We start from the raw sequence: 27,529 nt of genomic DNA on the forward strand, positions 1-27,529 counted from the left end.
ACCCCCAATAATGCTTTACGGAGGAGAGCGCGCGCGGCTGCAGGTCATGCACCAAACGGTTGGCAGGCGTACAGTCTTGAAAAGTACAAAAATACAGGCCAGGCCAGGCGGCGGCAGCTCCGTGGCGCCCAGTGTGCTTGCGGGGTTCGGGCGGCTCGCCGACCCCGGGACTTCGGACGATGCCGCCTCTTCGTCCGCGCCTTCCTCTCCGTGGTTCTTTACATGGTAAGACCGGCGGAGGGACGGGGGCAGAGGCGGCTGCCGGCGCAATGTCTGAAGCGGGACAGGGAGGCGGCCCGACTCCTGGCGCTCCCCTCATTCCTGGGCTTCTTCCGAGCGCCACTTCAGCGACTCCTCCTTGCGGGCGTCGGGCTTGATCTGGTTGCGCATCCCGCCGAGCAGGTTGGAGGTGGCTTCCGAGGCCACGATGAGCGGCTTGACCACCGTGGGCGGGATCTGCCGCAGCACCCCTCCGACCGCCCCCGTGATGCCCTTCTGCTCGTGGCCGCGGGCCGCCACGTCGCAGATGGCCTGGGCTGTGTCGAGGACGCCCTGGCGGAGCGGGGGGAGAGGAGAGGCGGCGGTCAGGCGCGCGAGAGAGCCCTGCCGGGAGGGAGCGGCCTGCCTTCTACATGGAGGTGCGCCGCTGGAGCAGGGCATTGGATCCTGGCCGTTTTACACCAGGCGTCGGAGGTGCGGGGCGTTCCAATGGTTAGACACCATTTCAGGAAAGCTCTCGGGAATCAACGGGAGGCGGGGGCTTCCCAGAGGGGGAGGTTCCCCAGCTCTGCTCTAGTCACTGCAATCCCCATCGTCCCCCGCTATGCTGGCTGGGGCAGATAGGAGCTTATGAAAAAGGTGGGATCTCAATCATCCCCACCACCCCACCCCCCCACTTCTCCCAATAGTGAATTCAGGGCGGGGGGCAGGTGGCGACACGGCCCATGCGACACTGCTGAGGAACGAGAGGGAGGGATTGAACCTGCCCAGGGGACCCTCAAGGTTCAAGGAAGTACAAAAACGTCCATTTCTTTCTCCTAAGGGGCTGCCCCCCTCCCAAACACCCGCCCATGCAAATGGAGCACGCTCACGTCATGCCGAGTCTCCGTTGGGAGCAGGAACGGAACGAGGCTCTCCCCAGCGCGACATTTGGTTGCAGGGGCCCCTCGTCAAAGCAGAAGATCCCCCTCCAGGCCCTCCCCCGACGGGGCCACGTGCAGGCAGACCGCCCGCCCAGCCTGGCCCCCTCCGGCCTTACCTCCCGCACCGTGTCGTAGGCCTTGGCCACGCCCTCGCGCAGGTCCGCCGGCTGCTGGCCCCGCCTCAGCTTGCGGCTGTACTTCCTGTCGAGGAGGGTGCGCGTCATGGGGGGAGCCGTGGGGGACAGGATGTCGTAGACGGTCTCGGCGGTGGCCTAGAAGGCAGAGGGGAAGGGAGGGGGCTGCTACTCTGCCGTGGCCCTGAGGAACGCCCCTCGTGGACCCCGCCCTCGGCACCGCCCGCCCCCCTGACCTGGATGGCCTGCACCAGGCGGTTGCTGAGCTCCAGGGCGGCCGAGGCGGTGGAGGTGCCGAAGGAGGCCGCCCCGCGCTGCAGGCCCCGGATGATCCGCCCGTCCTTGCGGTACTGCTCGATGGGGAGCCAGAAGAGGTCACGGAGGCCGTGGACTGGGGGGAGAGAGAGGAAGCCAGGATGCGGAGGGAGCATTTCAAACCCACCCGTCCCGTCCCCCTCCCTGGGGAAGCGGCACGATGGCTGCCTCTTGCCCACCCCGTCCCAGCTGCTCCCTCCCCTTCCCCCCCAGCAGCAACTTACAGAGCTGGACCACCGAATGCATGGGCCCCACGCCTCCCAGGATGCCCGGAAGCTGGTTTTTCCGGATGTCGGTCAGCCACTCGGTCAGGGCGTAGCTCACCACCTTCTCCACGCCCAGAAGCCTTTAGGAGAGGAGGAGGAGGAAGGCAAGAGTCAAGGCAGCGCCCAACCGTGCCGAGCAGACCGCTCAGTTAAACAGGATGAGCGAGCCGTGGCCTCCAGCGCTCTTGAACGCACGGCAGTGCGACCCACATTGGATGGGTTGACCTCTCCCCAGGTCACGTCCGCACGCCCGAAGGCGTCACTTCGACCCGAGCAGGCGTGCATGGAGCGTGAACCTTCCGGCGCCTCCGACAGGAACCAGCTTCACTCCTCCCAAGGCGGGAAGGAAGCGGAAGCAGGAGAAGCTGAGGCAGCTGAGATGAAAGGCCCCACCGGCCCTCGGAGCAATCCAGAAACACTCCGCAAGCCAGACGAGCAGCCCCCGCGGGCCGCATCAGGCCCACGAGTGGGAGGTTGCCCTCCTCTGCTTTGACGGCAGGCAACTGAACTTCAGGAAGGGGAATTTCAGGATGCCGCCTGACCCACGGCCATTCATGGGGCAGGCAGAGTTGCTGATATAAACGGGCAGGGCTTAAGGATTTGGGGGACAACGCCATGCCAAAGCAAAACGCCGCAGGGGGGTGGTTTTCAACACCTCCTTCCCTGCTCCTTGCAGCCCCAGCCAGGCCCTGGGGATGACTGAAGCCCCCCTCCCCCTGCATCTCCACTGACACCCCCCCCTCCCAAGGCAAAATGGGGCTCCTCACCCATGTCGACAGCACAGTCGCTTCAGCTTGAGCTCGGAGCAGTTGAGCTGGGCCAGGCCAATGAGGATGCCGGCAAAGGTCCCCTACGGAGAAAGAGGGGCGTTGTGGGCGGAGGAGGAGGAGGAGGAGGAGGAGGAGGAGGAGGCTCACGCAAGCGGAACGGCGTCCCTGGGAGGGTTTCAGGAGCCTAATTCTGCTTGCAGGTATAGTGAGCGCCCCACCGCCGTCACCCCGCACGCCTTGTTTCCTGGCAAAACAGCTGTTTTTGTGCTGCCGCAGGGGACACAAAAGTGTCCGGGGCCATCTGCGCCCCCGCGTGTTGCCCGCCCCGGCCATCGGCGGAAGGGCGCCAGACGTCTCCTCTACTCACCACCTGGTCTACGGTCATGTGCTTGCCATGGTAGTCCAGCCAGATGGGCACTTCGGAGGTGAACCGGAACTCCCTGGGGGCGAGAAGCCAAGCGGGCGAGGGGGCCGATGAGAGGAGGGGGCGCCTCTTCCCACAGACAGGCCGGCGCCTGCTTGTGGCTGTAGCTGTTGCAGAGGCTGCAGCTGCGAGGACCACAGGACAGCCCACCCCTACCCCAGTGTCGTGTCTAACCCGACTGCCCCTGTTTCGGGAGAAGAGGTTTCAGGTAATCAATCAGATTCGGACCTAGAGCAGGCAGTGCCAGACACCAGCCGGCCTGTACCAGTGTGGGAGGAAGCTCTCACGGGCGATGCCCCAGCTGGGAGTCAGCCCTCTCCACAGCTTATCTCCTCAAGGCCAAATCCTACACACAGTGGGAAGTGAGCCTTCTTCCGGAGGAGAGCTAGCTGATGCTATGGTATGCCGGAAGCTCAAACGCACCAGGCGGAAGGAAGGCGTGAGAAAGTCAGTTCGATTACGCCAGAACCTGCCTCCGTACCAGGCTCTCTGAAGTTACGGGCGTTTGGGAAGTGGCTTCCTATTCTTCTTGAGCGGACAATTGTCTTGCTTCGTTTGCATAGTAATTGCTTAGGGCGCCGTTTCAAAGAGGTTAGACTCTCTTCAGGTTAAAGAGACGTTTGTTGCTTCATAAAAGCTTTGTGGATTACTTTGCCTCCCATCGAAAGTACGAGGGCTTGGGAGGGACACGACAGCCAGAGCCTCCCTGCTGACAGCCCCACGGCCCAAACGCGCCCCCCGCCCCCCGGCCCTGTTTCTCCTCCCTCAGGGGCTCATACCGGAAGTAAATGGGCTGGTCGGAGGAAGAAGAAGAGGCGTTGGACAGGGAGCTGTTCTCGCTGGCGGTCGTCTCCATCGAAGCGGCCATCTCGCTCTCGGCCCCCTCGGGGTCCTTCCCGGGGGACTCCACTCGGCCTACGGGGGGGGGGGGGGCAGGCGGAGCAACGGTAAGGGGGGCACACCAAGGAAAAGGACTCAGATCTGCCCCACGGGGAAGAAAAGGGACGCCCCCTACGAGGGCAGGGGGTTAAGGGCTTTGGGGGGTGCGAGGGGTGGGCGGAGCCAGAAAGCCAGCCAATTGCAGCTTTAAACTCTGACTGCCCATGACGGAGGCTTACAAGAAGCATTTCCACCTTTGAGAATGGGGGAAACCTGTGGAGAACCACCCAGCGGTCGATGCTTGGGGTGGGGCTACGGGAAGGAGAACCACAGAGGGCCAGATTTCGCCCCCAGGTCCCGCACCCCGTCTCTAAAGCCTCCTCCCCCAACCTGGTCCCCTCCGGATGTTGCTGGACTGCAACTCCCAGCAGCCCCAGCCAACATTCCATGGGGGGGGGACGGCGGGAGACGCACCTTCAGAGCCGGCCTCGGCGGGTACCACTGGGTTGATGCTGGCTGCCACACTGGTGAAGAAGTCCTTGAGGAAGAACAAGGCGTCCTGGAGCGAGAACGAGGGGAGGCCGCGTCAGGAGGAGGGGGAACCCGGCCTGGATTGCCCCAGCTCAGATGCCGACGTCTCCAGTTTGGGGAAGGAGAGTTACTGGAGGGAGGAGGAGGACGGATCCAGATGCCCTCCCCTCCCTTTCTCCTGGCCCAGAAAGCCACTAGGGCAAGCCAGGCGTCCAAGCCACAGCCGACTCAATAGTGGGGATCTTACACCCTACTCCAAGAAGGCCCAGGCAGTTTAGATGCAGGGAGGATCCCCTCCACCTGGGAAAGGATCCCCGCCACCCCCCCCCAAAGGGGCCTCTCTCGCAGGGGAGCATCAATCCCCTCCCCCCTTTCACCTGGTCAATGTTGAGCCGCAGCGGCATCAGCGAGACGCGGAGGCAGCACTCGGGACCGCCCAGGCCGGCCTCCGGGCAGACGTGGAGGGCTTTGATGGTGAGCTACGGAGGAAGGAGGTCTTCAGAACTCAGCCTCGTGGACTGCGGCCCAGGGCCAGGGGAGAGAGGCGGCCGGCCCCTCCCTTGGCTGATCCACGCAGGGCGGCTTCAATCCCCTCTCCACGGGCGTCTGCGCTTGGCCTGCGCCCGCCCCCCCCCCCCCCCCCCGGGGCTCCCTACCATGTTGGAGTGGGCCCTCCGGGGCATGCGCTCGCTGCTGTACAGGTAGAGGAACTTGTTGATCTGCGAGGAGGCCAGGCGGTCCCGGATCTCCAGCTCTTGGACGATGAAGACCTGCCTGGCCAGGGGCTGCTCCGCCCCCAGCTCCAGGGAGGGTCTCTCCGACGATGGGCCGCTGGGGTAGGTCTCGTGCTGGAAGCTCACCTGGAGAGAGGGAGAAGCAGAGGGCACATTCATGGTAGGGCAGGAGACACGGAGAGGGGATTGGAACCCGGGTCTCCCGGGCCCCAGTGGATCTGGCGATGGCGGTCCCATCCTCTCTCTTCCACCCCCACCCCCACAATGCATGGCGCACGGTCAGGGAGCGAGGGAAGAGGAGGAGCCCTCACCGACCGACCGCACAGGAATCCGTTCCTCCCAAAGGAAGGGCGCCTGGAATGCAGATGACCCCGTGGCAGCTCAGCTCCACCCTCCCCGTCCCCCCAAATTAGATTACTGCAACGCCCTCTACGTGGGGCAGCCTTTGAAGACGGTTCGGAAGCTGCAGCTTGTGCAGAATGCGGGGGGGCCAGATTGATAGCTGGAACAGGGAGGTTTGAGCATATAACAGCGATTCTGGTCCGCTTACATTGGCTGCCTATACGTTTCCGAGCCCAATTCAAGGTGCTGGTTTTAACCTATAAAGCCCTACACGGCTTGGGACCACAATACCTGATGGAACGCCTCTCCCGACATGAACCTACCCGTACCCTGCACTCAACATCTAAGGTCCTCCTCCGAGTGCCTACTCCGAGGGAAGCTCGGAGGATGGCAACAAGGGAGAGGGCCTTTTCAGTGGTGGCCCCGGCTGTGGAATGATCTCCCTGATGAGGCTCGCCTGGCGCCAACACTGTTATCTTTCAGGCGCCAGGTCAAGACTTTTCTCTTCTCCCAGGCATTTAACAACGCTAAGTTGGTTTGTTTTTAATGACCCCAGAACTGTTGTTTTTAAATGTTTTTATGTTTTTGATGGTTTTAGAATTTTGTATACTTTTTTTTACTGTTTACAGTTCTTATCTTTTGTAAACCACCCAGAGAGCTTTGGCTATGGGTCGGGATATAAATGTAATAAATAAATACATAAAATAAAATAAAATAACACACACACACACACACCCTCTCCTCTCCTCTCCAAGCCCCTTCGGCGGCTCACCTTGGTCAGCTGGATCTCCATCAGCAGGTCGTGGACGCGGCTGGTGCCCCCCTGGGCCCGCCAGGTGTTCTGGGGCCGGTTGGTGACGGAGGAGCGGGAGGGGGAGGAGCGTGTGCTGGAAAGGGGCGGCTTCACCCTGAAAGGCAGGAAGGGGAGGGGGGTTTACATAGAACAGCAGAGTTGGAAGGGGCCTACAAGGCCATCGAGTCCAACCCCCTGCTCAATGCAGGAGGCGCGTTTCAGTAGCCACCTGGGAGAGTTTCTCTTTTTTATATATCAAAAGAGGCAGGGCGGGAACGTTGTAAATTAGACGCGGAAGGAAGACACCCATGCGCGGGCACGGAGGGCAGCGGAGCATCGGAGACCACGGAGCGTGGCCAGGGCGTGGGGGGGCTCACCTGGGCGAATGGGCGTGGCCCAGGGCGGAGCGGCCAAAGTCCCGGCCTCCGTAGAGGTGCCAGACGACCGAGATCTCTCGCATCACGACCCGGCTCTCGGGCACGGGGAAGTGGGAAGGCGCCTTCAGCAAGTCCGTGCTGCCCAGCGGGCGGGAGAAATGCCCCTCCTGGATGCGGACGGGGCCTTCCAAGAGCTTGGTCACCACCGGCTCACCGTCCCGGGGCTGCGGAGAGCGAGGGAGAGGCAGGGAGGAGGGCAGGTGAGCCGCAGCCGGGACGCGGCCTTTGCAGCGGGGCCACGAGGGAGCGTCTCCGGCCGTGGCGGCCGAACGAGCCCCAAACGCCAGCCCTGCCCGTCCCTCCTGAGCGGGTTTCCTCGGCTTTTTCTGCCCTGCTCTTGAAGTCTCAGCAAGGAGGAGCGTTACTACGAGACGTGGAGTCACAGAGAAATAGGACGACGTGGATGTCCTGCCGAGGCGTATAGGATGCCTGCCCTCCCGCACGGTTCAATCTCACAACAACCCAGCGAGGTAGGCTAAGCCGAGAAAGAGCAACCGGCGTGAGCTGCATGGCTGAATGGGCAGAGCGACCGGCCGCAGTCCAGGGTTGGGGCTGCTACACCGCACAGGCTCCGTGTTTCCTCCCCCCTGCTGCCCTTACCGGGATGCCCGTGCCCGGGGCGTCCAGGATGCAGAAGTCATCGGTGGCCTCGCTCTCGCCCTCGCTGTCCTCTGAGGGGCTGAAGTCCAGCCCCTCCCCCACGGGGGCAGGCGGTGGGGCGGGGGCTCTCGCCTTGCCCGCAGCTCCGTTCTCCCCGGGGAAAAGATACACAGAAACCGGGGACGGCTGCCGCCTGAGCCCGGCGTCACCTGGGGAAGAGGGCAAGGTTAGAAACGGCAGGCCTCACTCAGCCCCACCCCAAACAGTACGGGCCAGCTGGTCACCCCCTACACAACCAGCCAGCCGTCTCGCAACGAGCCACGCCCTCCTTCGGAGCCATCTTGTGGTGGTGCCCACAGCGCTTCTTCACACGTGCCCCCAAAAGTCGGGGACATGTGATTTCAGGGCTTCGGAGGGGAGAGCAGAACTCGGAATTGTGGAGCCGCCTTTAAAGGCGGGCGCAGTTCATAACCGGGCCAACGTCTTTTGCGCCGGCCTTTACGGGAGAAGGCGCACTGAGCGCATTCAGAAGAGCCAGCCGCGCCCTCCCTTCTTACCCGTGTCACCGTCCAGTTCCTGGAGGCTGCGCTCCGTGTCGATGAGGGCGTCTGTGAGGTCGCGCTGGTTGATGGCGGCCGTCTCGGCAGGGGGGCACGGGGGCAGAGACGCTGGGCTCTCCGACAGCTGGCAAAGGACGAAAGCAGGGCGGAGCGGGCTAAGAGGTGGCCGAATCTCCCGGCGGCAAGGAGGCCCCTTTTCCGCTTCAAGCAACAGCCCGGGAGTTTGTGGCTCGGCTCTTACGGGCGCCACTGTGCCCACGGGCACCTCTCTTGGCACCTGCTCCTCCTAATTTTACTTCTCCAGATTGTTTTTTTTTTAAAAAAATATTTCAACCGGGAGGTTGGCACGCTGCAAAATGAAGCGCTGCCCTCCCGCGTCAGCTTTATTTGGGTTCAAAAGAGCCGAGACCGCTCACCTCCGCCTGGGACTGATGTTCTTTGGCAAGTTACTTTTCCTCGAGCCTCACCAAAGAGGGTTTTGGGACGGACTGGCCACACACACACACACACATACACATACACACACACACACGGCCCAGCCCTCACCTGCACCTTCTGGCCCGCGATCTCGGTGGGGCTGTCGTGCCGGGGTGGCGGGTGCAGGTCACCGTTGTTCACCACGTACTGGATCAGGTTGGCGAGGGCCGCACAGGAGTCCGCGCAGGTGTGCACGTGGACCACGTTGTTGGAGCATCGCAGCTCAAAGAGAGGCCGGCTCTGTGCCACGACGGATGGAGAGGGAGCGGAAGAGAGCAGACGTCAAAGACTCAGCCCCCACTTCGGGGGGAGTGGCAGAGCTCCTGCTTTTCTCCCGCCTCTCCCGTGGCAGAAGGAACAGCCCCACCCCTGTTCCTTGGGGGCTGACCCCTCGCCCTAAGGAGAAGAAGGGACTTGTTGGACTTTGAGGCTTGCATGATTCATAGAATCATAGAATAGCAGAGTTGGAAGGGGCCTACAAGGCCATCGAGTCCAACCCCCTGCTCAATGCAAGAATCCACCCTAAAGCATCCCTGACAGAGGGTTGTCCAGCTGCCCCTTGAAGGCCTCCAGTGTGGGAGAGACCACAAACTCCCTAGGTCACTGGTTCCATTGTCGTACTGCTCTAACAGTCAGGAAGTTTTGCCTGATGTCCAGCCAGAATCTGGCTTCCTTTAACTTGAGCCCGTTATTCCGTGTCCTGCACTCTGGGAGGATCGAGAAGAGATCCTGGCCCTCCTCTGTGTGACAACCTTTTAAGTATTTGAAGAGTGCTCTCATGTCTCCCCTCCATCTTCTCTTCCCCAGGCTAAACAGGCCCAGTTCTTTCAGTCTCTCTTCATAGGGCTTTGTTTCCAGGCCCCTGATCATCCTGGTCGCCCTCCTCTGAACACGCTCCAGCTTGTCTGCAAAGTCCTTGCAAAGCCCCCAGGGACTCACCAGCTTCCCAGTCGTGGCCCCCTTCCACGTGGTGATCACCAGCTCCAGGAGGTCCACGTCCACGACACAAACGTAATCTGAGACCAAGAGGGGGGGGAGGGGAGACCACAGCTCAGCAGCTGAGCACGCAGACGGGCCCTTAATCCAGATTAAACCAAAGGCACTCCAAATCAAGAGGCAGGGACGGAGCAGAGTTACCTTTCCTCAGGTCGCCTGTCTCCGCATCGCATTTGTTGGAGAGGTAAAGGGCCGAGTCGTCCAAGATGAATCTGCACGGGGGGACAAGAGGGCCGGTGAGGGTCTTCCCCTGGCCTCAATCGGACGGGGAGGAAACGGGCTTCGGGGTCAAACTCTGCTCATGCTGCACCGGCCGGGGAGGGGAAAGGGGGAAGCGAAGACCCACCGGAGGAGGAAGACGGAGGTGTCGACGATGATGTTGCTCGAGAGGGTGAAGGTCTCGGCCGTGATGAGGACCCGGACGGGCAAGTAGAAGGGCCTGTGGAGGGAGGGAGGAGGAGGCTTGCTTAACAGGTCGCACAGAAAGCCGCTCCGGGATGCCTCCTGGCTGCAGAGCGGCGTGGAAACAACTTCAAACAAATAAGTAAGCTCAGCTTGCATTCGCGACCTGAGTCACAGGCTTTTCCTGAAATCTGGGAACTCTCCCCACATCTTTCCTCCCTCTCATCAACAGAAACGTGCGTAAATTCCAGCCGTAATTTGCGTAACTTTCTGTTGAGGAGGGGAAAGAATCCACCTGCAGGAAACTGACCATCTGGCCCGACACGGTGCAGAGCCCCGTCCCGCCCGCCGGACAGGTCCCTGCGACGTCCCTGACCTGTAATCCACAGCACAGCTGAACAGGTGAGTGTGCAGCACCGTGATGACTGTGGGCGGAGCAAAGCCCAGGATCGGGTCGTCCAGAACATCTAAGAAGTCAATCATCTGGGAGAAGAAAGCAGGGAAACGGTGAGGGCGAGGAAGTCGCACACGGTGCGGGACCTGCCCTCGCTGACGGATGTCACGCAGCAGGCGCCAGTCAGACAAAGCTCGGACCCTTCCCAGATCTCGCCCCGCTCCTCAACCCCCCCTCCCAGCCAGAAGCTCAGGCAGGTCCCCGCAGGACTCAGACCTCACCTGTGTGTACCAGCTCTGATGGGGCAACGCCATGTGATGGCGCATGGTGGCGCCTTCCAGGCGCAGCGTCACCAGGAACTCCTGTAACGGACAAGCGGGAAGGAAGGAAGGAAGGAAGGAAGGAAGGAAGGGCGTTAGGCTGGGTCTGGGCTCCTGGCTGCTTCCCTTCTGGTCCGGCACCCTCACCGCCACACCACGAGGGTCTCCTTGCCTCGGGTCGTGTGACGGCACCCTCAGTTATACAGCCGGGACAGCACTGGGCTCCTGAGGGTGCCTTTGTGAACCGCCCAGAGAGCTTCGGCTATTGGGCAATATAAAAAATGTAATAAATAAATAAATAAATAAATTTAGGCACCCTGGCACAAAGGCAACATGACGCACAGGACACAGCAGCCCTCCAGAACGAAATGCAAACAACCACCAGTAGCACACCCAGTTTATCCATTTATTTATTTATTAAAAACTGTAGACGTTTAAAACGTTTGGATCGATAGCATTTTAAATCTATACGTTTATAAACCGGATGTGCCGCCGGTGGGTGTTTGCTCTGCTGTGTTTTGGAGCACTCTGGGACATCCGCCTCCATCCCTTGACTCCACGGCCTTCCGGGTCCAGCATGGCCCCCGTCTCAGACCTCACGGCCGATCCCCCCCCACGCAGCAGGTTTGGGGGAGGAAAATTCAGCAACCAAAAGGCCCCTTGGTCCTGATCCACAGGGAAGGTTGTGCCAATGGCTGGCCAAGATACCTTGATGTTTTTCTCCAAATCCAGGTTGATCTGAATTGCCAGGGAAAGCATCTTCAGGGGACCCTCCTTCTTGGCCCCCAAGGGCCAGCTGATGGGGCCCTCCTGAGAGGCGTAGATGGTGGGGTGCAGACCCTCAGGGGGCAGGAAGTTGGGGGTTTCCAGGTGCTCGGCCATGAGGTAGTCTTCCACCACAGCTGCAGGGACAATCGAGGTCATCCAGAGTTAATATATGATCAGAGGGCCGTGGACTTCTTTCTCCAGTCACTGAGCAGACACCCCCTCCCTTCTCCCATCCATCCTGATCAATCAATCAATCAATCAAATCTTCTCGATCCTCCCAGAGTGCAGGACACGGAATAACGGGCTCAAGTTACAGGAAGTCAGATTCTGGCTGGACCTCAGGAAAAACTTCCTGACTGTTAGAGCAGTACGACAGTGGAATCAGTGACCTAGGGAGGTTGTGGGCTCTCCCACACTGGAGGCCTTCAAGAGGCAGCTGGACAAGCATCTGTCAGGGATGCTTTAGGGTGTGGATTCCTGCATTGAGCAGGGGGTTGGACTCGATGGCCTTGTAGGCCCCTTCCAACTCTGCTATTCTATGATTCTATGATTTGGCAGAGCCCCCAAACCAGGGGCGGGTTCTTGGAAAGGGTACCCCTGGTTTAAGCCACGTTTATCGTGCAAACCGGGACAGACACACCCACCCCGCCCCTCCTAGCCAGCGGTGAGGCAACAGAGGCTGCTGCTGCACCCGGAACTTTTCAGAGCTGCGAACCACAAGTTCGTAGAGAGCTTCCGATGTCATCCAACAGCTGCAGGCACCAACTCCTCTCTTTGCCCCGGGAAGCAGCCCACCCACGCTCCCCAACGTATCCCCTCCGAGGCCTGCGACCAGAGGCCCTACCTTTGTGATACAGCGCGACCTTCTCGGCCTCGAGGCAGAAGTAGCCCAGGTCCTCGCGGCCCTTGTACTGCGAGACGCTGAAGAGGCTGCCGCTCTCCACGTCCAAGACCAGCTCCCCGTGGGAGCCCTCCAGCTTCTTGCCCCCCTCGCCCTGGGCCGGCAAAGAGAGAGCCCCGTTCAGAGACCCCTGCCACAAGCAGCCGCCTCAGGGGAGCCAAGGGAGGAAGCCCAGAGTCAGGATGAGACACGCAAGACCAGGGCCGTCGCCCGGCGCGATGGAGACCGAGAGCCTTTTTCAGCCGATGGAGTGGGTGGGATGACCTCCCCCACCCAAGTGGCGACATGGCTGGAGGCATTTGGGGGGGGGCTCCCCTCCGCATCCCGTCCAAGCAAGACCTCTTCGCCAGCTCCATCCAGGGGATACTGGGAAGCTCTGGGAAGACCCCCACACCACTACGGGCCCAGTGAAGCTCAGTCCTGACACATTTTCAAGTTGGCAAAGAAGGCCTGTTTAGGAGTTCTTCATTTACATAGCTGAATCTGCGTACGTTGGGGAATAACTACTCTCTCCCTCAACTCCTCGGAAACGCGGAGGGCTAGAAAGGACTCCCTGGGCCGTATGAGTGGTCAGCGCCGGGAATGCAGGTGACCCCATCTGCCCCCCCCCACTCCCGAGCCCCTGCACCTATTACCTTAGCGTCGCACAGAGCCGTGACCCGCCCTTTTCCTACGCGGAGCACGACAGAGACGCAGCTCTGGGGAAAGGCACTCGTCTGCTCCCCCTTCTTCCGCTGCGCGGCGGCCTCATCCACCGAGTAGAAGTGGGAATCCTCTTCCTCGGAGTCTGAATCTGGGAGGGTGGGCGAGAGAGAGAGAGAGAGAGAGAGAGCAGCGTTTTGATACACCCTGGAAGCTCCATGAATCCTGGCAACCGCTGCTCCGCCATCGAGCCAGGACGGCTCCTAAAGCCACGCTCAGTCAGGCTGAAACACGGCACCGTCCGCAGCACCGAGAGCCTTCCCCTACGTGGGGAGGTGTGTAGCAAGGCCGGGGATGCACAAAGAATTTGGTTCATTTTTGGTCAGGGTTAACCCATTTTGCACCACCTGGGCCGAATGCGGACAGGAGTGCAGTTCAGAGCGTGCGGTGTGAGAGGGAGAGGGCCTTTTCAGTGGTGGCCCCTCAATCATGGAATGATCTCCCCGCCAGGTCAAGACTTTTCGCTTCTCCCAGGCATTTAACAGCATTTAACAACGCTAAGTTTGTTTTTTAACAGACCCCAGAACTGTTGTTTTTAAATGGATACCATTGTTTTTAGGTTTTTGTAGGTTTTAAATTTTGTATACTTTTTAATGTTTACTGTTTTTAACTTTTGTAAACCGTCCAGAGAGCTTTGGCTATGGGGCGGTAGATAAATGTAATAAATAATTTTGCAGAACTCGTCCCTACAAGGGTCCGACAGCATGCATAAGATTTGAAAACGCCCGTGGGAAAAACTGGTATTTTAAAAAAATGCTTACAAGCACGCTTTAATCAAGGCACAAAGGATGCATAGATCTCAAAAATGGCACAACTGATTCGTGCGTTTGGGAAAATGTGCACAAAAATACACTCAGATTTTCTTGGGGAAAGGTAAAACAAAAATGCAAAGCTTGCAATCCGATACTGGCACACAGAATCATAGAATAGCAGAGTTGGAAGGGGCCTACAAGGCCATCGAGTCCAACCCCCTGCTCAAGGCAGGAATCCACCCTAAAGCATCCCTGACAGGTGGGAGAGCCCACCACCTCCCTAGGTAACTGATTCCATTGTCGTGCTGCTCTAACAGTCAGGACGTTTTTCCTGATGTCCAGCCAGAATCTGGCTTCCTTTAACTTGAGCCCGTTATTCCGTGTCCTGCACTCTGGGAGGATCGAGAAGAGATCCTGGCCCTGAACCACATGTCAGACCGTGGTTCAGTGTGGAATTTTTGGGGGGGCTCCGATTTCGGGTTCTGCTTGCATGCCCATCCCAAACAGAGACACCCCCCCCAAGAGAAGCCTCCCTGCAACGCTGGAGCGCTGCCCCACTTACCCAGTTTAAAGGCCGATTTGCACATCTTGAAGTTCTCCGGCCAACGGACGGACATGGGCCCTTCGCCGGCAAAGGTGCCCGCCATCGGCCCCCCGGCCCCCAGAGTCTGAGCGGGGCTGGGGGGTGGGCTGAGGGGCTCCCACATCAAGAGGTCGTTGTTGATCCTAGCGGGAGGAAGGGATGGCGAGATCACACGACATTCCCCATTCCACGAGCTCGGATGGACTGGGACCCTCAGGAGTGACGCCTTTGAACCTGCCTTGGACGGAGAGCTCAGCTGCTCTATCTCACGGCCTAACTGTGTTTTGATCTCTGTCTGCTCTCTTGATATGAGCCTCGTGTGGCGCAGAGCAGTAAAGCAGCAGTTTCTGCAGCCGAAACTCTCCCCACGGCCTGAGTTCGCACCCCCTCCCCCGTCTCCTTGCTTTGCCAAGAGTCAAGACTCCAACTTAGAAAGCAGCTGATGGGAAGGGTTCTTCTCTGCTAGAGAGGCGAATCAGAATATACAAGCTTGGGGCTCTGGTATAGAGCACCTGCTCTCCGTCCCCAAGAGAGAAACGTTTGGGGACCAGGGTTTGGGAGAAGAGCTGCCAGCTGGACCCAGAGCCTGCCAGCGGCGTCCCGTGGCTCCTGCGGACCAGGATTCATCCCCCACCGCCCGCCCAGCAGAGCGTGGGTCTCCGACCTGTTGTAGAGGCTCTCGTAGAACTCTTTGCTGGGGAGGAAGATGTGCATGGTGGGGCAGGTCAACTCCAGGGCGTACTGGGAAGCCTCCAGGGTCTGGGACTGGAACTCCGCCATCTCCTCGGGATCTCCAGGAATCACCATCTGTAGGGGAAGGAGGAGCCGGCACGGATCAGCAGCTGACAAGGAAGGCCACCTGAGGCGCTTGGGGAGCAGGGCTGGGTCCAGGAGGCAGCAGCGGGCGAGGGGCCGGGGCTCGGCGGCAGAAGGGCCCCAGTTCGATCCCCAGGTAGGGCAGGAAAAAATCCTGGCTGCTGCTGCCAGTCAGTGTGGACGATATTGGGCTAGATGGATCCAGCGTCTGACTCGTTGTAAGGCAGCTTTTACTGTTCTGTGTTCCTAGGACACCAAGCCCAGTCGCTGACCGACGTAACCCCGCCAGCCCTCGGGCCGCCTCTCACCTCCTCGGTCTCGTACATGGTCCGCTTGGACGAGAAGGGCGACGGCTCCGGCTGCTTCAGCTCGCAGGGGCTTTCTGCCATCGAGAGCTCCATTTCTTCCGGCTTGGCCAGGGCTGCGTCCCACAGGGCCCCGCTGGCCCGAGGCCGGAGGGCCAGAGCGATTCTGCCGGGAGAGGACGGCGCTCGACAAAAGGGCCCGCATGGCCCTCCGCTCCTCAGAGCGGCAACCCAAGCACCAAAGCGACACTCGAAGCTACAAAGCGAGGCTCGGAAGCCCGACTTACTTCGGGAGAACGTACTTCTTCCCGCCCTCTTTGGCCGACAGGTCTGGGGCTTTGCCGACCCGGAAGCAGGGCACCGAGAGCTTCGCGCCGTCTTCGTACACACCTGCCCGGAGTTCAGACCTTGTAAGTGGGGTTTGGAGGCCCTGCCCTCGGGTCCTTCGGCAAAGAGCGATTCGGCTCGCAAGGACCGAAGGGGGAGGCTCGGAGCTCCAAAACAAAGACGCTGCTCTCCTGAACCCCAACGGAGATGGCGCAGGAGGGCAGCCCTCCACTCCGAAGCATGCCAGCCTCCCAGGTAATATTTTAGGGGGGGGGGGGCGACCCTTAAGTAATAAAATAAAATAAGCGAGGTGCCCACAAGTGGCGCTCCCGCACTTCCTTACCATGCAGGTCGCTGAAGGTCACCTCCAGCTGGCTCAGGCCTGCCGGCCCGAGCTCTACGCGCATCTCGGCGCCCGCGAGGTCCAGCCGCAAGCTCTCCTTGCGCACCGCCTTCTGGGTCCAGGGCCGCCGCTCGGGCCACGGGCGCAGGTCCGGGATGGGGAACTTCAGCCGCAGGGTGGCCTTCGGGGCCGCCAGCTGCACGCTCGCCTGCCACTGGGCAGCAGGGGCGGGATCTGCCTGGCACCCCCAGCCAGGAGGAAGGGAGGAGGAAAGAGAGAAGCCGGTAAGGAGGCGCCTTCCGACGGGCGCGGTGCGTGGTGGGGGGCGCGGGTCTCCGCCTGCGACGCCCCAGACTTACCAAGTGGGCCTCGGGAGGCGGCCAGGCGGGCGTGGAGGGCGCCGTGGCGCAGCGCAGCACCGAGCAGAGCCGGTCGAAGGTCGCCAGGTCCACGTCGGAGCAGAACTCCGCCAGCTCGGCCGCCAACTCCACGGTCTGCTTGGCGGCGGCTTTGGCAAGGCGGCTCTGCAAGTACAGCCACCGTTGGCGGGCGCCACGCTGGGGCCAGGCCACAGGCCCACGCCGCCACCCCTCTCTCACACGCACCCAGAAAGCCTCGGTTAAAGACCACAGCCTTGCTGCCCATTAGGGTTCAGCCACGGGTGGGGAACCCAGCCCACGGGGACTCCCCACGGGGCCCACGCCCCCTTCCTCCTGAAGGCGGGTTCTTGTGTGCCTTTCAAGGAAATCCATGCCTGTTTTTTAAGAAAAGATTGGGTGCCCGCAGACATCACACTGGGGATCCTGTCGTCGCAGGCCGGGGTGCTGCTGGCCGCCCACCGCAAGCCCCCCCCCACTTGCTAACCTTGGAAGAGGGCAGCTTCTCCGTGTGCTTGCAGCGGAGGCGGGCGCAGGGCTGAGGCGACTGGCTGTAGGGAAAGGCACTGGGGGTGGCGAAGGCCAGCAACTGGGGAGGGAAGAGGAGGAAGCAAAACCAGCTCAGGACAGCCTGCAAAGTGCGCCCCCTTTAAATGCAGCGGGTGGGGAAGGGGGTTAGGTACAACTGACCCCCTGCTGTGGATGCAGAGCTCCGGGTGTTTTCAGGGTCCCCGATGGTGGGGTGGGGGGGAGGAAGAAAAGAAAACCAGCTCAGGCCTCTCACCTCGGTGTACTCCGGCTTCGCTGGCCTGGAACCGCCTGGCCACAAGCACTCCAGGACCTCGAGCAGGCCGAAGGAGGCGTCCCAGCTGAGGAGGCGCAGCTGCCCCGAGGCCCTGTGCTCACAGCTGAGCTGTATGGCAGCCCCCGTCAGCCTGGAGGAGGGAGAGAGAGAGAGAGAGAGAGAGAGAGATGCAGGCTGGTGGCAACCAGTTCCTGGGGAAGATGGGCAGGAGGGTGGGGCTGCACTTGAGTTCCCCGCAGAGCAGAGTGCTGGACTAGACGGATCCTTGGTCTCACCCAGCATCAGGGTTCTTCTGATGTTCGTAAACCCGGCAAGGACCAGGCACTCTTGGGGCAGAGGGGGAGGCCAGAAATCAGGGTGTTCCTCCAACAGTGACCCACGATGCCTCTTTCTTCCCCGAGGGCAGGATTCACTTCCGGGGGCCGCGTTAACGCATAGAACACAGCAAAGTTTAGTCTGTTTTAAGGCCTTATCTGCAGCTTTTTGTCTTTTTGGTGGGGGTAGGGATTCTTTTCGTATCGGCTTTATGCTGTACGATGCCCTGAAATCTACGGCGAAGGGTGGACAGGGACGGCTTTAAATAAAATGTCGGGGCAAAGCAAGCTGAAGAGCGAACGGTGAGCTCCGGGCTCCCGTTCTTGACACCTACCGGACGTTGCTGTGCGGACAGGCCTCCTCGAAGCAGTGGCGAAGGGGCTGGAAATCGCGGCCCCCAAAGGCAGAGTCCTTCAGGCCCCCGAGGTGGGTGAAGAAACGCTGAGCCAGCAGGAGGTGCAGGACGTCAGGGGACGCAGGCCCGGGGGGCGGCTGCAGCAGGGTCAGCGTGAGCCCCCCGACCGTCACCCGCAGCAGCACTTCGGGACGCTGGCTCTCTAGGGAGGGGGGGTAGCGGCGGGTGGCTGGCCTTACCTGAAAAAGAGAGTGAGAGAGAGAGAAAGTCTTTGAACAGACTGCCATTTACGTGAGAACGCAGAACCGTGGGCTGTTCGTGTGTTGTTTCACTGGCCTACCCTAGTCTAAAACAACCAACCGTTTTGTGAACCGCCCAGAGCGCTTCGGCCATTGGGCGGTATAAAAATGTAATAAATAAATAAATAAATAAATAAACCATTGTACACGCCAGTAGTGTGGGCGAAGGAGGAGAGAAATAAACAACCCAGGAACTGAGGAAACAAACTGTGGTTTGTCCGATCGTCTGCCAAACAAACCCTGGATAGGGCAACAAACCCTGGGATAAAAAAACCCCCATGGGTTAGCATGACATGTGAAACAGACCACTGTTTCTGCTGTATCGTTTTTTTAATTAATTAATGATGCATTACTTTACATTTTTCTTACACAGTTTTTAACATTGGCGTGAAGCTGCATTATATATCTATATATCTATATCTATATATCTCCTGTGAGCCGCTTAGAGGTTTTCAGGTATTCTGCAGTATGAAAGTAGCGTCAATCAATAAAATAAGCCTTACTGGGCATCTTGCTGAGGGATGGCAGGGTAGCCGCGAAGGGCGACCGTCCGTAACGCCGGGGGCTACTCAGGATCAGCTGCGGGGAGGGAGAAGAGGTGAGGATGGAGCAGCGGGATATTATGGGATGCTAGCAGGCAGAGGAGTCAGAGCCATAGAAGACCGGAGCCTTCCGGATAGCGAGTCAAGACAGGAGCCCGTTTATCTCGTCAACGCTGACAGGCGGCAGCAGCAGCAGGGGCAGTCCAGTTTCTCCTGCCCTGCTTGGAGATGTTGCCAAGGGTCGAACCTGCAACCTTCTGCATGTAGCGCAGGGCCTCCACCCTCGGTGGGCCACGGAAACCCGGGATTCCCAGAATCGCAAGCCAATCTACGCCACCGTTGCGGCCAGGGCAAGGGTGGGGCAGGGAGGGAGGGAGGGTCTGCACCCAGAGGACACGCAGTTCAAAGGCCCCACGAGGGGCTCTGACTGGGCCCCCCTTTCCCCACACGCGAGAGGGCCCTCACCCCCGAAGCGAAGGCCGGAGCCTGCAGGCGGCTGGTGCTGAAGTCGCTGTGGGTGGAGGAGTCGAGGTCGACCTCGGACAGCTCGCTGACGGAGCGCACGGACGACACGCTGCTCGTCATGGGCGCCATGGAGAAGAACATCTCTGGAAGGGGCGGAAGCGCCGCCGCGTCAGTCCTGCCCTCCAAGGGAGACGCCGGCCCCAGAACTCCCATTAGGAGGCCAAACCAAAACTTGTGGCCTGTTAGCCCCGCCCTCTTTGCCTTTGGCTCCGCCCACCTGTGGACCGCGGCCCTCGAGAGCCTCTCCGAATCTGGCCCCCAGGCCGGAAGAGGCTCCGCACCCCTGGTGCGGCGAGTGCGCCTCCGCCCCAAGCAGCCGAAGCCCACCCCCCTCGGGCAGTCACCTCCGTTCTCGAGTCCGACGCAGGCCTCCAGGCGCGTGGGGGCGCCGCCCGCCCCCGAATGCAGCTGCTGGCTGAGGTCCTGCTCAATCAGCTTCAGGTCCTCCGAGTCCAGGGGGCGGCTCTTGCTCAGCTGTTTCTGCAGGAGGCCGGATTCTTGTTTGCGGGGAGAGACGAGGGTTAGGGGAAGGGCGTGTCTACCAGCCGCGACGACGACGCGGAAGGCACCCGCCCTGAGGCCTTAGGTCAGGGGTAGGGAACTCGGGCCTGTCCAGGGGTTGTTGGACCACAACTCCCAGCAGCCAGGCTGTGCTGGCTGGGGCTGATGGGAGCTGGAGTCCAGCAACGCCTTGAAGGTGGGGAGCTCAAGTTCCTTGCTCCTGTCTGAGATACTCAATGCAAAAGCTGGCATCTCCGGGGAAGCGGGAGAGAGGAAGAGGCAGGCAGAGGGTCAGGCTCCACTGGCCAGGCATCCAGCTGCCTGTGCCAACCCTCTTGGGCCGCCCAGAACCGGGGGCAGGGACCAGCATTAGGAACACAACAGAGCCTGGGTCCATTGAGCCCAGTATTGTCCACACGGACCGGCAGCAGCAACTCTCCAGCGTTGCAGGCAGGAGTGTTTCCTGCCCTACCTGGAGATGCCGTTGGGGATCGAAGCCGGGACCTTCGGGATTCCCCGGCTGTGATTGGTTTGCTCTTTGCCGCCTCCCGCCCCGCCCTGCCCTGCCGCCGGACGGAGCTCACCTGAGAGGTTCAGGGAAGAGAGAAGATCCAGCAAACCCGAGACCTGCCGGGGGGCGAGCAGCAGGTGCAGGGAGCCCAGCTTCCCGTCCAGCTCCAGCTGCGGAGAGACGGAGGACACAGCTCCGGTTCACAGGGAAGCCCTCGGCCCTTCCGCTTCGGGGGCAGGGAGGTCGCAGGCAGCCACCGACACCGGAAGAGCCCCGAGGCCGGATCGGCACAAGGGTCCATCCCGTCCAGCATTCGTGGCCGGCCAGCCAGCCAGCCAGCTGCCCCACTGGGAAGCCCCAAGCAGGCCATGAGGGCAACCACACCCTCCCGCCCACGTTCCCCAGGAAGGGGGAAGCGGCGTCGGTCCGGCTGACCTTGGCTCCAGGAAAGGCCTCATTCTGCTTGAGCTTAATCCTCATCTCCGTGTGTCCGGAGCAGCTTCCGATCTGAAGCAAGGAGTTGGGGGAGGCTTCTTCCCCTTGGGGGTCGCGTGGCTCAGCACCCTCCTGGATTGGAAGGAGGGAGGGAGGGGAGAGGAGGCATTCCTAAAGACCCCCCCTCACTCGGCATCTGGGTCAGAGGGGCAGCCCCCTCCCCCCGCCACAGGGGCAGGCAGGGGCCTCGGACACTCCTGCCGTTCCCCCCCCCCCCCGGGACCCCCTGAGAGATCGCAGGGTCAGCCTCCCGCAACTCTACCTCCGGGACGGGGGACGGCACCCGGGCGCTGCCCTCCGCAAACGCCTCGTAGTATAGCAGGATGCCGCTCAGCTGCAGGATTTTGTGCACGAAGGGCGGGGGCTGGTGGATGTCGACCGGGAGGGCCTGGCCAGGGTCCTTCACCGCTTCGTCGCAGTAGTCCAACCTGAGCGGGAGGGCGGAGCGGTCAGGACAGCCACGGCACCCACAGCACAGAAGGCCTGGGGTTGGATCTGACCAGGGGGTTCATCTCATCCCTGGGAAACCCACAAGCAGCAGCCCCCAGCCCATGTTCCCCAGCAACTGCTGTCCACAGGCACCCTGCCTCTGATATCAGAGATAGCGTAGAGCCATCCGGTCAAGCAGCCACGGATCGCCTTCTCCTCTGGGAATTCACCCAACCCCCTTTTAGAGCCATCCAAACTGGTGGCCGTCGCTAGATCCTGTGGGCGTGCCACGTGAAGAGATCCTTCCCTTGACCCATCCTGAAATCTCCCTCCCATCCACTTCATGGGACCATCCCCTCGGGGGTCTAGTATGATGGGAGAGGGAGGAAAACGTCTCCCTATCCACATTCTCCACGCCAGGCATAATTTTGCACACCTCTATCATGTCTCCCCTGAGCCTCCTTTTCTCCAAGGAGGAGGGGGGCAGCCAGTGACTAGGATTCCCCCCTCCCTCCCTCTCCACCCACCCTTCTCTCTCACTCACTCACTTCAAGGCCTCACCAGAACCTTTTATTCCCCATTTTAAAAAGTCGAAACACCTCTCTAAAGTGAGGGCTTGCAGCTACGTAAAATGCTGGTACTTTCAGCCTGGCCCATTCTGCCTTCGGACCCATTGAATCATAGAATAGCAGAATTGGAAGGGGCCTACAAGGCCATCCAGTCCAACCCCCTGCTCCATGCAGGAATCCACCCTAAAGCATCCCTGACAGAGGGTTGTCCAGCTGCCTCTAGTGTGGGAGAGCCCACCACCTCCCTAGGTCACTGGCTCCATTGTCATACTGCTCTAACAGTCAGGACGTTTTTCCTGCTGTCCTGCTGGAATCTGGCTTCCTTTAAATTGAGCCCGTTATTCCGTGTCCTGCACTCTGGGAGGATCGAGAGTGCAGGACGCCTTCTTCAGGCCTGTCCCCCCACTCCACTGCAAGACCCCCACCCACCACAAAACCTTCTCTCAAAGGGAATCCAGTCCTCGGCCTAAAACGGGTTCTGAACCCACACCACTTGACCCCTCAGTGAAGAATGGTTTTCACTGAAAAGAAGGCGCTGTGCCGCTGAGCCCCGGGAAAACTGACCCAACACCCAGCCACCCTCCCCGTTCATAAAAAGCGACCGGAGGCGGAAGGGCCAGTTACCTTTTGATGTGGACTTCGAGGGCCATGCTCTCCTCTCCACCGCTGGGCACATGCTCCACACGTATCACGGTGTCCAGAAAGGTCACTTCGATCCTTCGCAGAACTGTCAGGAAGCGGAGAACACCGGGGAATCACCGGGTGGCCAGGCACAGCAAGGAAACCCAATTCACACCGGCCCCCCACCCCTCGGTCCCACGGTGGCACCCAGCAGATCCAAGCATATAACCATTTGGGCTTCTTTCACCCAAATCAGTAAGGTTGCGGCTTTACAAAGGTCCCCCGATCCTGCAAGCCCTTAATGACCCATGAACACAGAGGGTTTGTCCTGCATTGAGCAGGGGGTTGGACTCGATGGCCTTAGAGGCCCCTTCCAACTCTGCTATTCTGTGATTCTATGATCCTTAGCGCTGTTTTAGGACGGATGCAGCAAGCCAAAGGCTTCAGAGCCAAGGGGAGGCCCTCAGCAGCGTGAAGACCAGCAGCATGTCAGCCAAGAGCCGCTCAGCAAGAGCTTGCAGGGGAGCAAAGCTCCTCCACAGGGCACCCAGTTCTTCGTTCTCTCTCCCCTGGCCGACACTCACGCACCTGTTTCAATGGTCTGTGCAAACATCTCCAGCCCCTCCAGCGGCTGGGGGGTGTCGGACGGCTCTTCAGCCTGCTCCTTCAGGCACTCTTGGGCCAGCTGCATGCTTGTGGTCATGCATGATGCCCAGCTTTGCGACTCCGAGCCGGGGGCAGCTGCGGGAGCACAAGGGGGGCAGGGAGGAGGAGGAGGAGGGGGTTGAGTTAGGGTCCCTTCCCCTGTTCCAGCATACGGGAGTTGAATGCCTCCAGTGGCCTTTCTTCCCTTCCTTCCTAAGCACCGGCCAAACCGACCCCAAATGCCCCCCGGCCCGCCTCCCAAGGAGCCCCGTCTCGCCCCTCCTGGTTCTCACCACCACGGTATTTGGGCCGGCAGGTAATCTGCAGCCCGCTCACTTCCACGGTGCAGTTCTCGGTGACTAAGGCAGACCAGGGGATGGTGACGGCGATGCTGTCGATGAAGCCGTCGACGATCTCCAGCGGGGCGCCCACGGACTCCAGGAACTCGTTCACCGACTGCATCGGGGAGAGACAGAGGGGGCGGGGGGTCAAGGACGGGCACAGGACGCTGGGCAGCTGGTACGCAAGCCAGGAAGCCCCCTAAGATACAGAGGCCTCGGGGGCGAGGGCAGAATATGTGAAATAGCAGGGAACGCCAGGGCCCCACGCACCAAACCGTAAGTATCATCGCCACCATCATCCGTCATACAATGCTGTCCAGGCACGGGGCGTTTTCCAGAGGAAAAGAGGAACAGCTCCCTGCCCTGGGCTGCTTACCATTTAAAAATCAACACAGGGGTTGTTCCCCCTGCCCCTGCCATCCGCGTATGGTGGGGGTTGTAGTCCAACACATCCAGGTTGGGGAAACCTGGGTTAGTTTGTTGGACTGGGAGTCGGAGATCTGGGTTCTAGTCCCGCTTGGCCGTGAAGCTCGCCAGGCGGCTTTGGACCAGTCCCTGACTCTCAGCCCAACCTACCTCGCAGGGTTGTTGTGAGGATAAAGCGGAGAGGAAGGGGACCGTGCATGCCGCCCAGGTGCAATCACGACCAAGTAAATAAAGCCGCCAGCAGGAGCAGAGGCGACCGAAAGAGGAAGGTGGCCACTTGCCCTTCGCTCTTCCCCATGGTGGCCCATTGTCTGATTGAGTTGCCACCCTCTGAGCCAGGGAGCAAAGGCAGAGGCGATTCCCCAGGGGAGGACAGAGGAGGGGGCTTAGGGGTCCCACCGTCGCCCCAGGCAGTCTCAATTAGGGGTGGGACATGCAGGGAGATGCATCAGAGAGGAGGCTGGATGAAGGGACCAGGCAAACGGTGGATTGAAGCACTGAGTCCATTTAGAACCCAGGACAGCAAAGACCCCCACTCTTCCCCTGCTGGGCCCTGGCTACTCCCCACCACTTCAGCTTGGCTGGGAAGAGGCCGGTCTGCCATTCCTGCAGCTGAGAGCTCAGGGTCAGCCCTGCCTCTGAGGCAACAGCGATGACGCTGAAGCATGTGAGGCCAGCTGCCTCCTGCTGCTCAGTTCCACGAAGACAAAACAGCCCGGATTCCTCTCTCTCTCTCTCTCTCTCAGGCTACATGACACTTCCTGGTTCATCGCTCCATAATAAGATTTCGGTAAGGCAAGGGGCCCTACCCTCCTCACCCCACAACTTCAGGCCCCTCCTGTTGCTGGTATTAGCAACAGGAGGGAGGGAGATTTCGGGAACGCGTAACTGCAGCTGCCTTCTCCCGAGACGTGCTGGAGCTCAACTCCAGCCGGGAAGGCTGAATTCTCCAAGCCAGGAGAAACTGACTAAGGGAGAGGCATGACTTTGCCCCCGTGCCAGGCGCTGTACGGAGGCAGCGAAATGAGGACAGGGCTGGCAGGACGGGACCCCTGAAACTGCGGGGAGCCGGGCCAGAAGCATCCAGGCCTCCCACCTGTGAGGCCGCGGGATTCTTCTCGGCCTGCCGTAGCCGGCCAAACTCTCCTCAAGCCCTTGTGATTCCTTACAGGGAAGCTAAGAATAGGGAGGTGAGAGTAAACAGAGAAGACACACAGAAGTGTGGGCAGGCAGGCAGTGACTCGTGGGGATAATTTTAACTTTTCTCCCTGGCAGGATGGGCCTTCGAGCCAACAACTGACCCAAAGGCCGGTCACATCCTTGGGACTCCAGAAGGGTTGTTCTTCCGGACTGACATGGCCGCTTCCACAGCCCATAAAGTCAAATACCCCCCTTCTCACAGAAGCATACATCGAGAGCGAGGTGGAAGAGGGCAAAACCCACTTTTGTCTGCACCTAAGCACCTTCCTTAGGTGCATTTCCAAGGGCCAGACGTACACCAAGCAGGGCGTGACGCTTTGAAAACGGTTTGAAAACTGCATCTGGAGCGTGTGTCCTGGGCCCCCAAAGTGGCCACTGCTGTTATAAACCGTTTTAAAGCAGCAGTGTAGATCCTGCCCAGGTTGCAAAAGGCTTTTGCAATAAGGTCCCGGCCTTCCCGCAACGAGCCAACACAGCAAGGCAAACAGGAACAAGAAAAGTTCAGTCAACAACCAGCAGCTGGAGAAACCGGGCACATTCTTTGTGGGTAGCATCACGCGGCCGGCAGCACAGGTGGCTCGGCTCCAACCCCGTGGGGCAAGCGAAAGGGCTAACTCTTGCCCTGCAGCCTCCCACGCTTGCCCAGGGAAGGGGGCCTCTTTCAGCCCAAGGCAACACCACGGCCTGCTCTTTTCCTCCCTCGGGCAATGAGGGCGTCACGGGCCGCGCCGGTCCTGGCCAGGTTTAAATGCTAAAGGGCTGTTGATCTCCTTGTGATTTATCTGAACGCGAATCAACCTGGGTGCCAATTGGCGGAAGGGCGGCGTAGGGACAGATCCAGGACCACAACCCGCAAGAACAGGAGTCCTGTGCCGCCTTGAAGACTGTCCCGAAACGACCGTTTCACCCGGAAGCTTTCGTGGACTGGAGTTTCCGACGAAGCGGACTGCAGCTCACAAAAGCCTTCACGATAATCAATTGGGGTGTGTGTACGCGTGTCGCATTTTAAGGCAGCCTTCTCCAGCCTGCTGCCCTCCAGATGTGCCCGACTACCAACTCCCATAACACCACCCCCAGCCAGATGTTTAGATGGGGGGGGGAGTCATGTCCCAGCCAGGAAAAAGAAAAGCCCTACAACTCTACAACAGCGTTGTTGACATGGAGGAAATGGGGCCTGTTGTATTATTCTGACCCTAAAGAAGGACCCAAGGGTCCAAAACATGTGGAAATGCTTTATAGTGAACATCCTTTTTACTACCCCTTTGCCCCTGGGTTTTTTGGGGGGGGGGGCTTGCTAGTGAATTTCCCTCCTTTTGGTTGGCTTTGGGTTCCTGTGCTTGTATTACCATGGATTAAGACAGTGGAGACGCGGGTTCGAATCCATGAGGCCTTCCGGTGATCCTAGGAGGCAGGAGGTAGATTTCGAAATGTCTCGGGACTCCAACTCCCAGAAGCCCCTGCCAGCATGGCCAAGGGTCAGGAATGCTGGGGGGGTGTTGGAGACCAAAACACCTGGAGAGCTCCCTTCGGCCCACCCTAACCTACTTCACGGGGCTGTTGTGAAGGTGGATGGGGGGGGGTCCTCAAGCCTCTCTAAGCCTGACCTACCTCGCAGGGCTGTTGTGAAGGTGGATGGGGGGGTCCTTGAGCCTCTCTACACCTGACCTACCTCGCAGGGCTGTTGTGAAGGTGGTTGGGGGGGTCCTTGAGCCTCTCTACACCTGACCTACATTACAGGGCTGTTGTGAAGGTGGATGGGGATCCTCGAGCCTCTTTCAACCTGACCTACCTCGCAGGGCTGTTGTGAAGGTGGGAGGGGGTCCTTGAGCCTCTCTACACCTGACCTACCTTACGGGGCTGTTGTGAAGGTGGATGAGGGGGTCCTCGAGCTTTTTTCAACCTGACCTACCTCGCAGGGCTGTTGTGAAGGTGGATGGGGGGGTCCTTGAGCCTCTCTAAGCCTGACGTCCTTATGGGGCTGTTGTGAAGGTGGGAGGGGGTCCTTGGGCCTCTCTACACCTGACCTACCTTACAGGGCTGTTGTGAAGGTGGATGGAGGGGTCCTCGAGCCTCTCTCAGCCTGACCTACCTCGCAGGGCTGTTGTGGAGGTGGGACATGGGTGTGTGTGTGGGGAGAGAGAGAGCCCAGAGCGACACCTCGGCCTCCTTGGAGCACAGGCGGGCTTCATACCCCAGGAAGGGGGGGGGGGGCGCTTCACCGGTGGGACTCCTGCCTGCGTGGCTGTGCTGTGCTGTCCTCCCCTCCCTCCCTTCCTTCCTCCCTCCCCCCCCCCCAAGGGAGGCTCACCCAGACGTCGAGGTGGATGCGGCGGAGGCGCCCGGCGCCGGCGTAGAGGTCGAGGCTGAGCTGCTCCAGCCCGAGCCGCTCCTCCAGGAAGTGGCCCAAGTAGTGCTGCAGCAGGTACCGGCAGGCCCGCTTCTTGATCGAGCTCGACCACGGGAAGAACCACCGCGACATGGCCGCCGCCTCGCCCCGCCCGCGCGGCGCCTCGCCCGGCCGGCCCGTCTACTCGACCCCCCGGCTCCGCGCCCGGCTTCT

General features: G+C 60.3%; 1 protein-coding gene across 1 annotated transcript; it reads right to left on the minus strand.

The window, feature by feature from the left end:
- ATG2A (autophagy related 2A) lies at nucleotides 1-27,448 on the minus strand. Its single transcript, XM_063146184.1, is given in 43 exon segments — nucleotides 1-552; nucleotides 1,259-1,414; nucleotides 1,513-1,667; nucleotides 1,816-1,937; nucleotides 2,625-2,707; nucleotides 2,995-3,067; nucleotides 3,831-3,966; nucleotides 4,405-4,489; nucleotides 4,839-4,940; nucleotides 5,118-5,321; nucleotides 6,310-6,445; nucleotides 6,708-6,931; nucleotides 7,368-7,576; nucleotides 7,925-8,051; nucleotides 8,474-8,644; nucleotides 9,344-9,420; nucleotides 9,542-9,612; nucleotides 9,747-9,839; nucleotides 10,179-10,285; nucleotides 10,478-10,558; nucleotides 11,225-11,418; nucleotides 12,129-12,279; nucleotides 12,821-12,978; nucleotides 14,202-14,365; nucleotides 14,887-15,029; nucleotides 15,347-15,509; nucleotides 15,631-15,733; nucleotides 16,014-16,251; nucleotides 16,373-16,537; nucleotides 16,878-16,979; nucleotides 17,175-17,325; nucleotides 17,845-18,080; nucleotides 18,082-18,104; nucleotides 18,668-18,743; nucleotides 19,172-19,314; nucleotides 19,576-19,728; nucleotides 20,317-20,413; nucleotides 20,679-20,810; nucleotides 21,001-21,166; nucleotides 22,361-22,463; nucleotides 22,946-23,098; nucleotides 23,296-23,458; nucleotides 27,278-27,448. Coding segments are annotated over 43 exon segments (5,997 nt in total). The 3' UTR covers nucleotides 1-315.
- Between the last annotated feature and the right edge of the window lie 81 nt (nucleotides 27,449-27,529).

This window comes from Elgaria multicarinata, chromosome 21 (genome assembly GCF_023053635.1).
Source record: "Elgaria multicarinata webbii isolate HBS135686 ecotype San Diego chromosome 21, rElgMul1.1.pri, whole genome shotgun sequence".
Taxonomy (NCBI): Eukaryota; Metazoa; Chordata; class Lepidosauria; order Squamata; family Anguidae; genus Elgaria; species Elgaria multicarinata.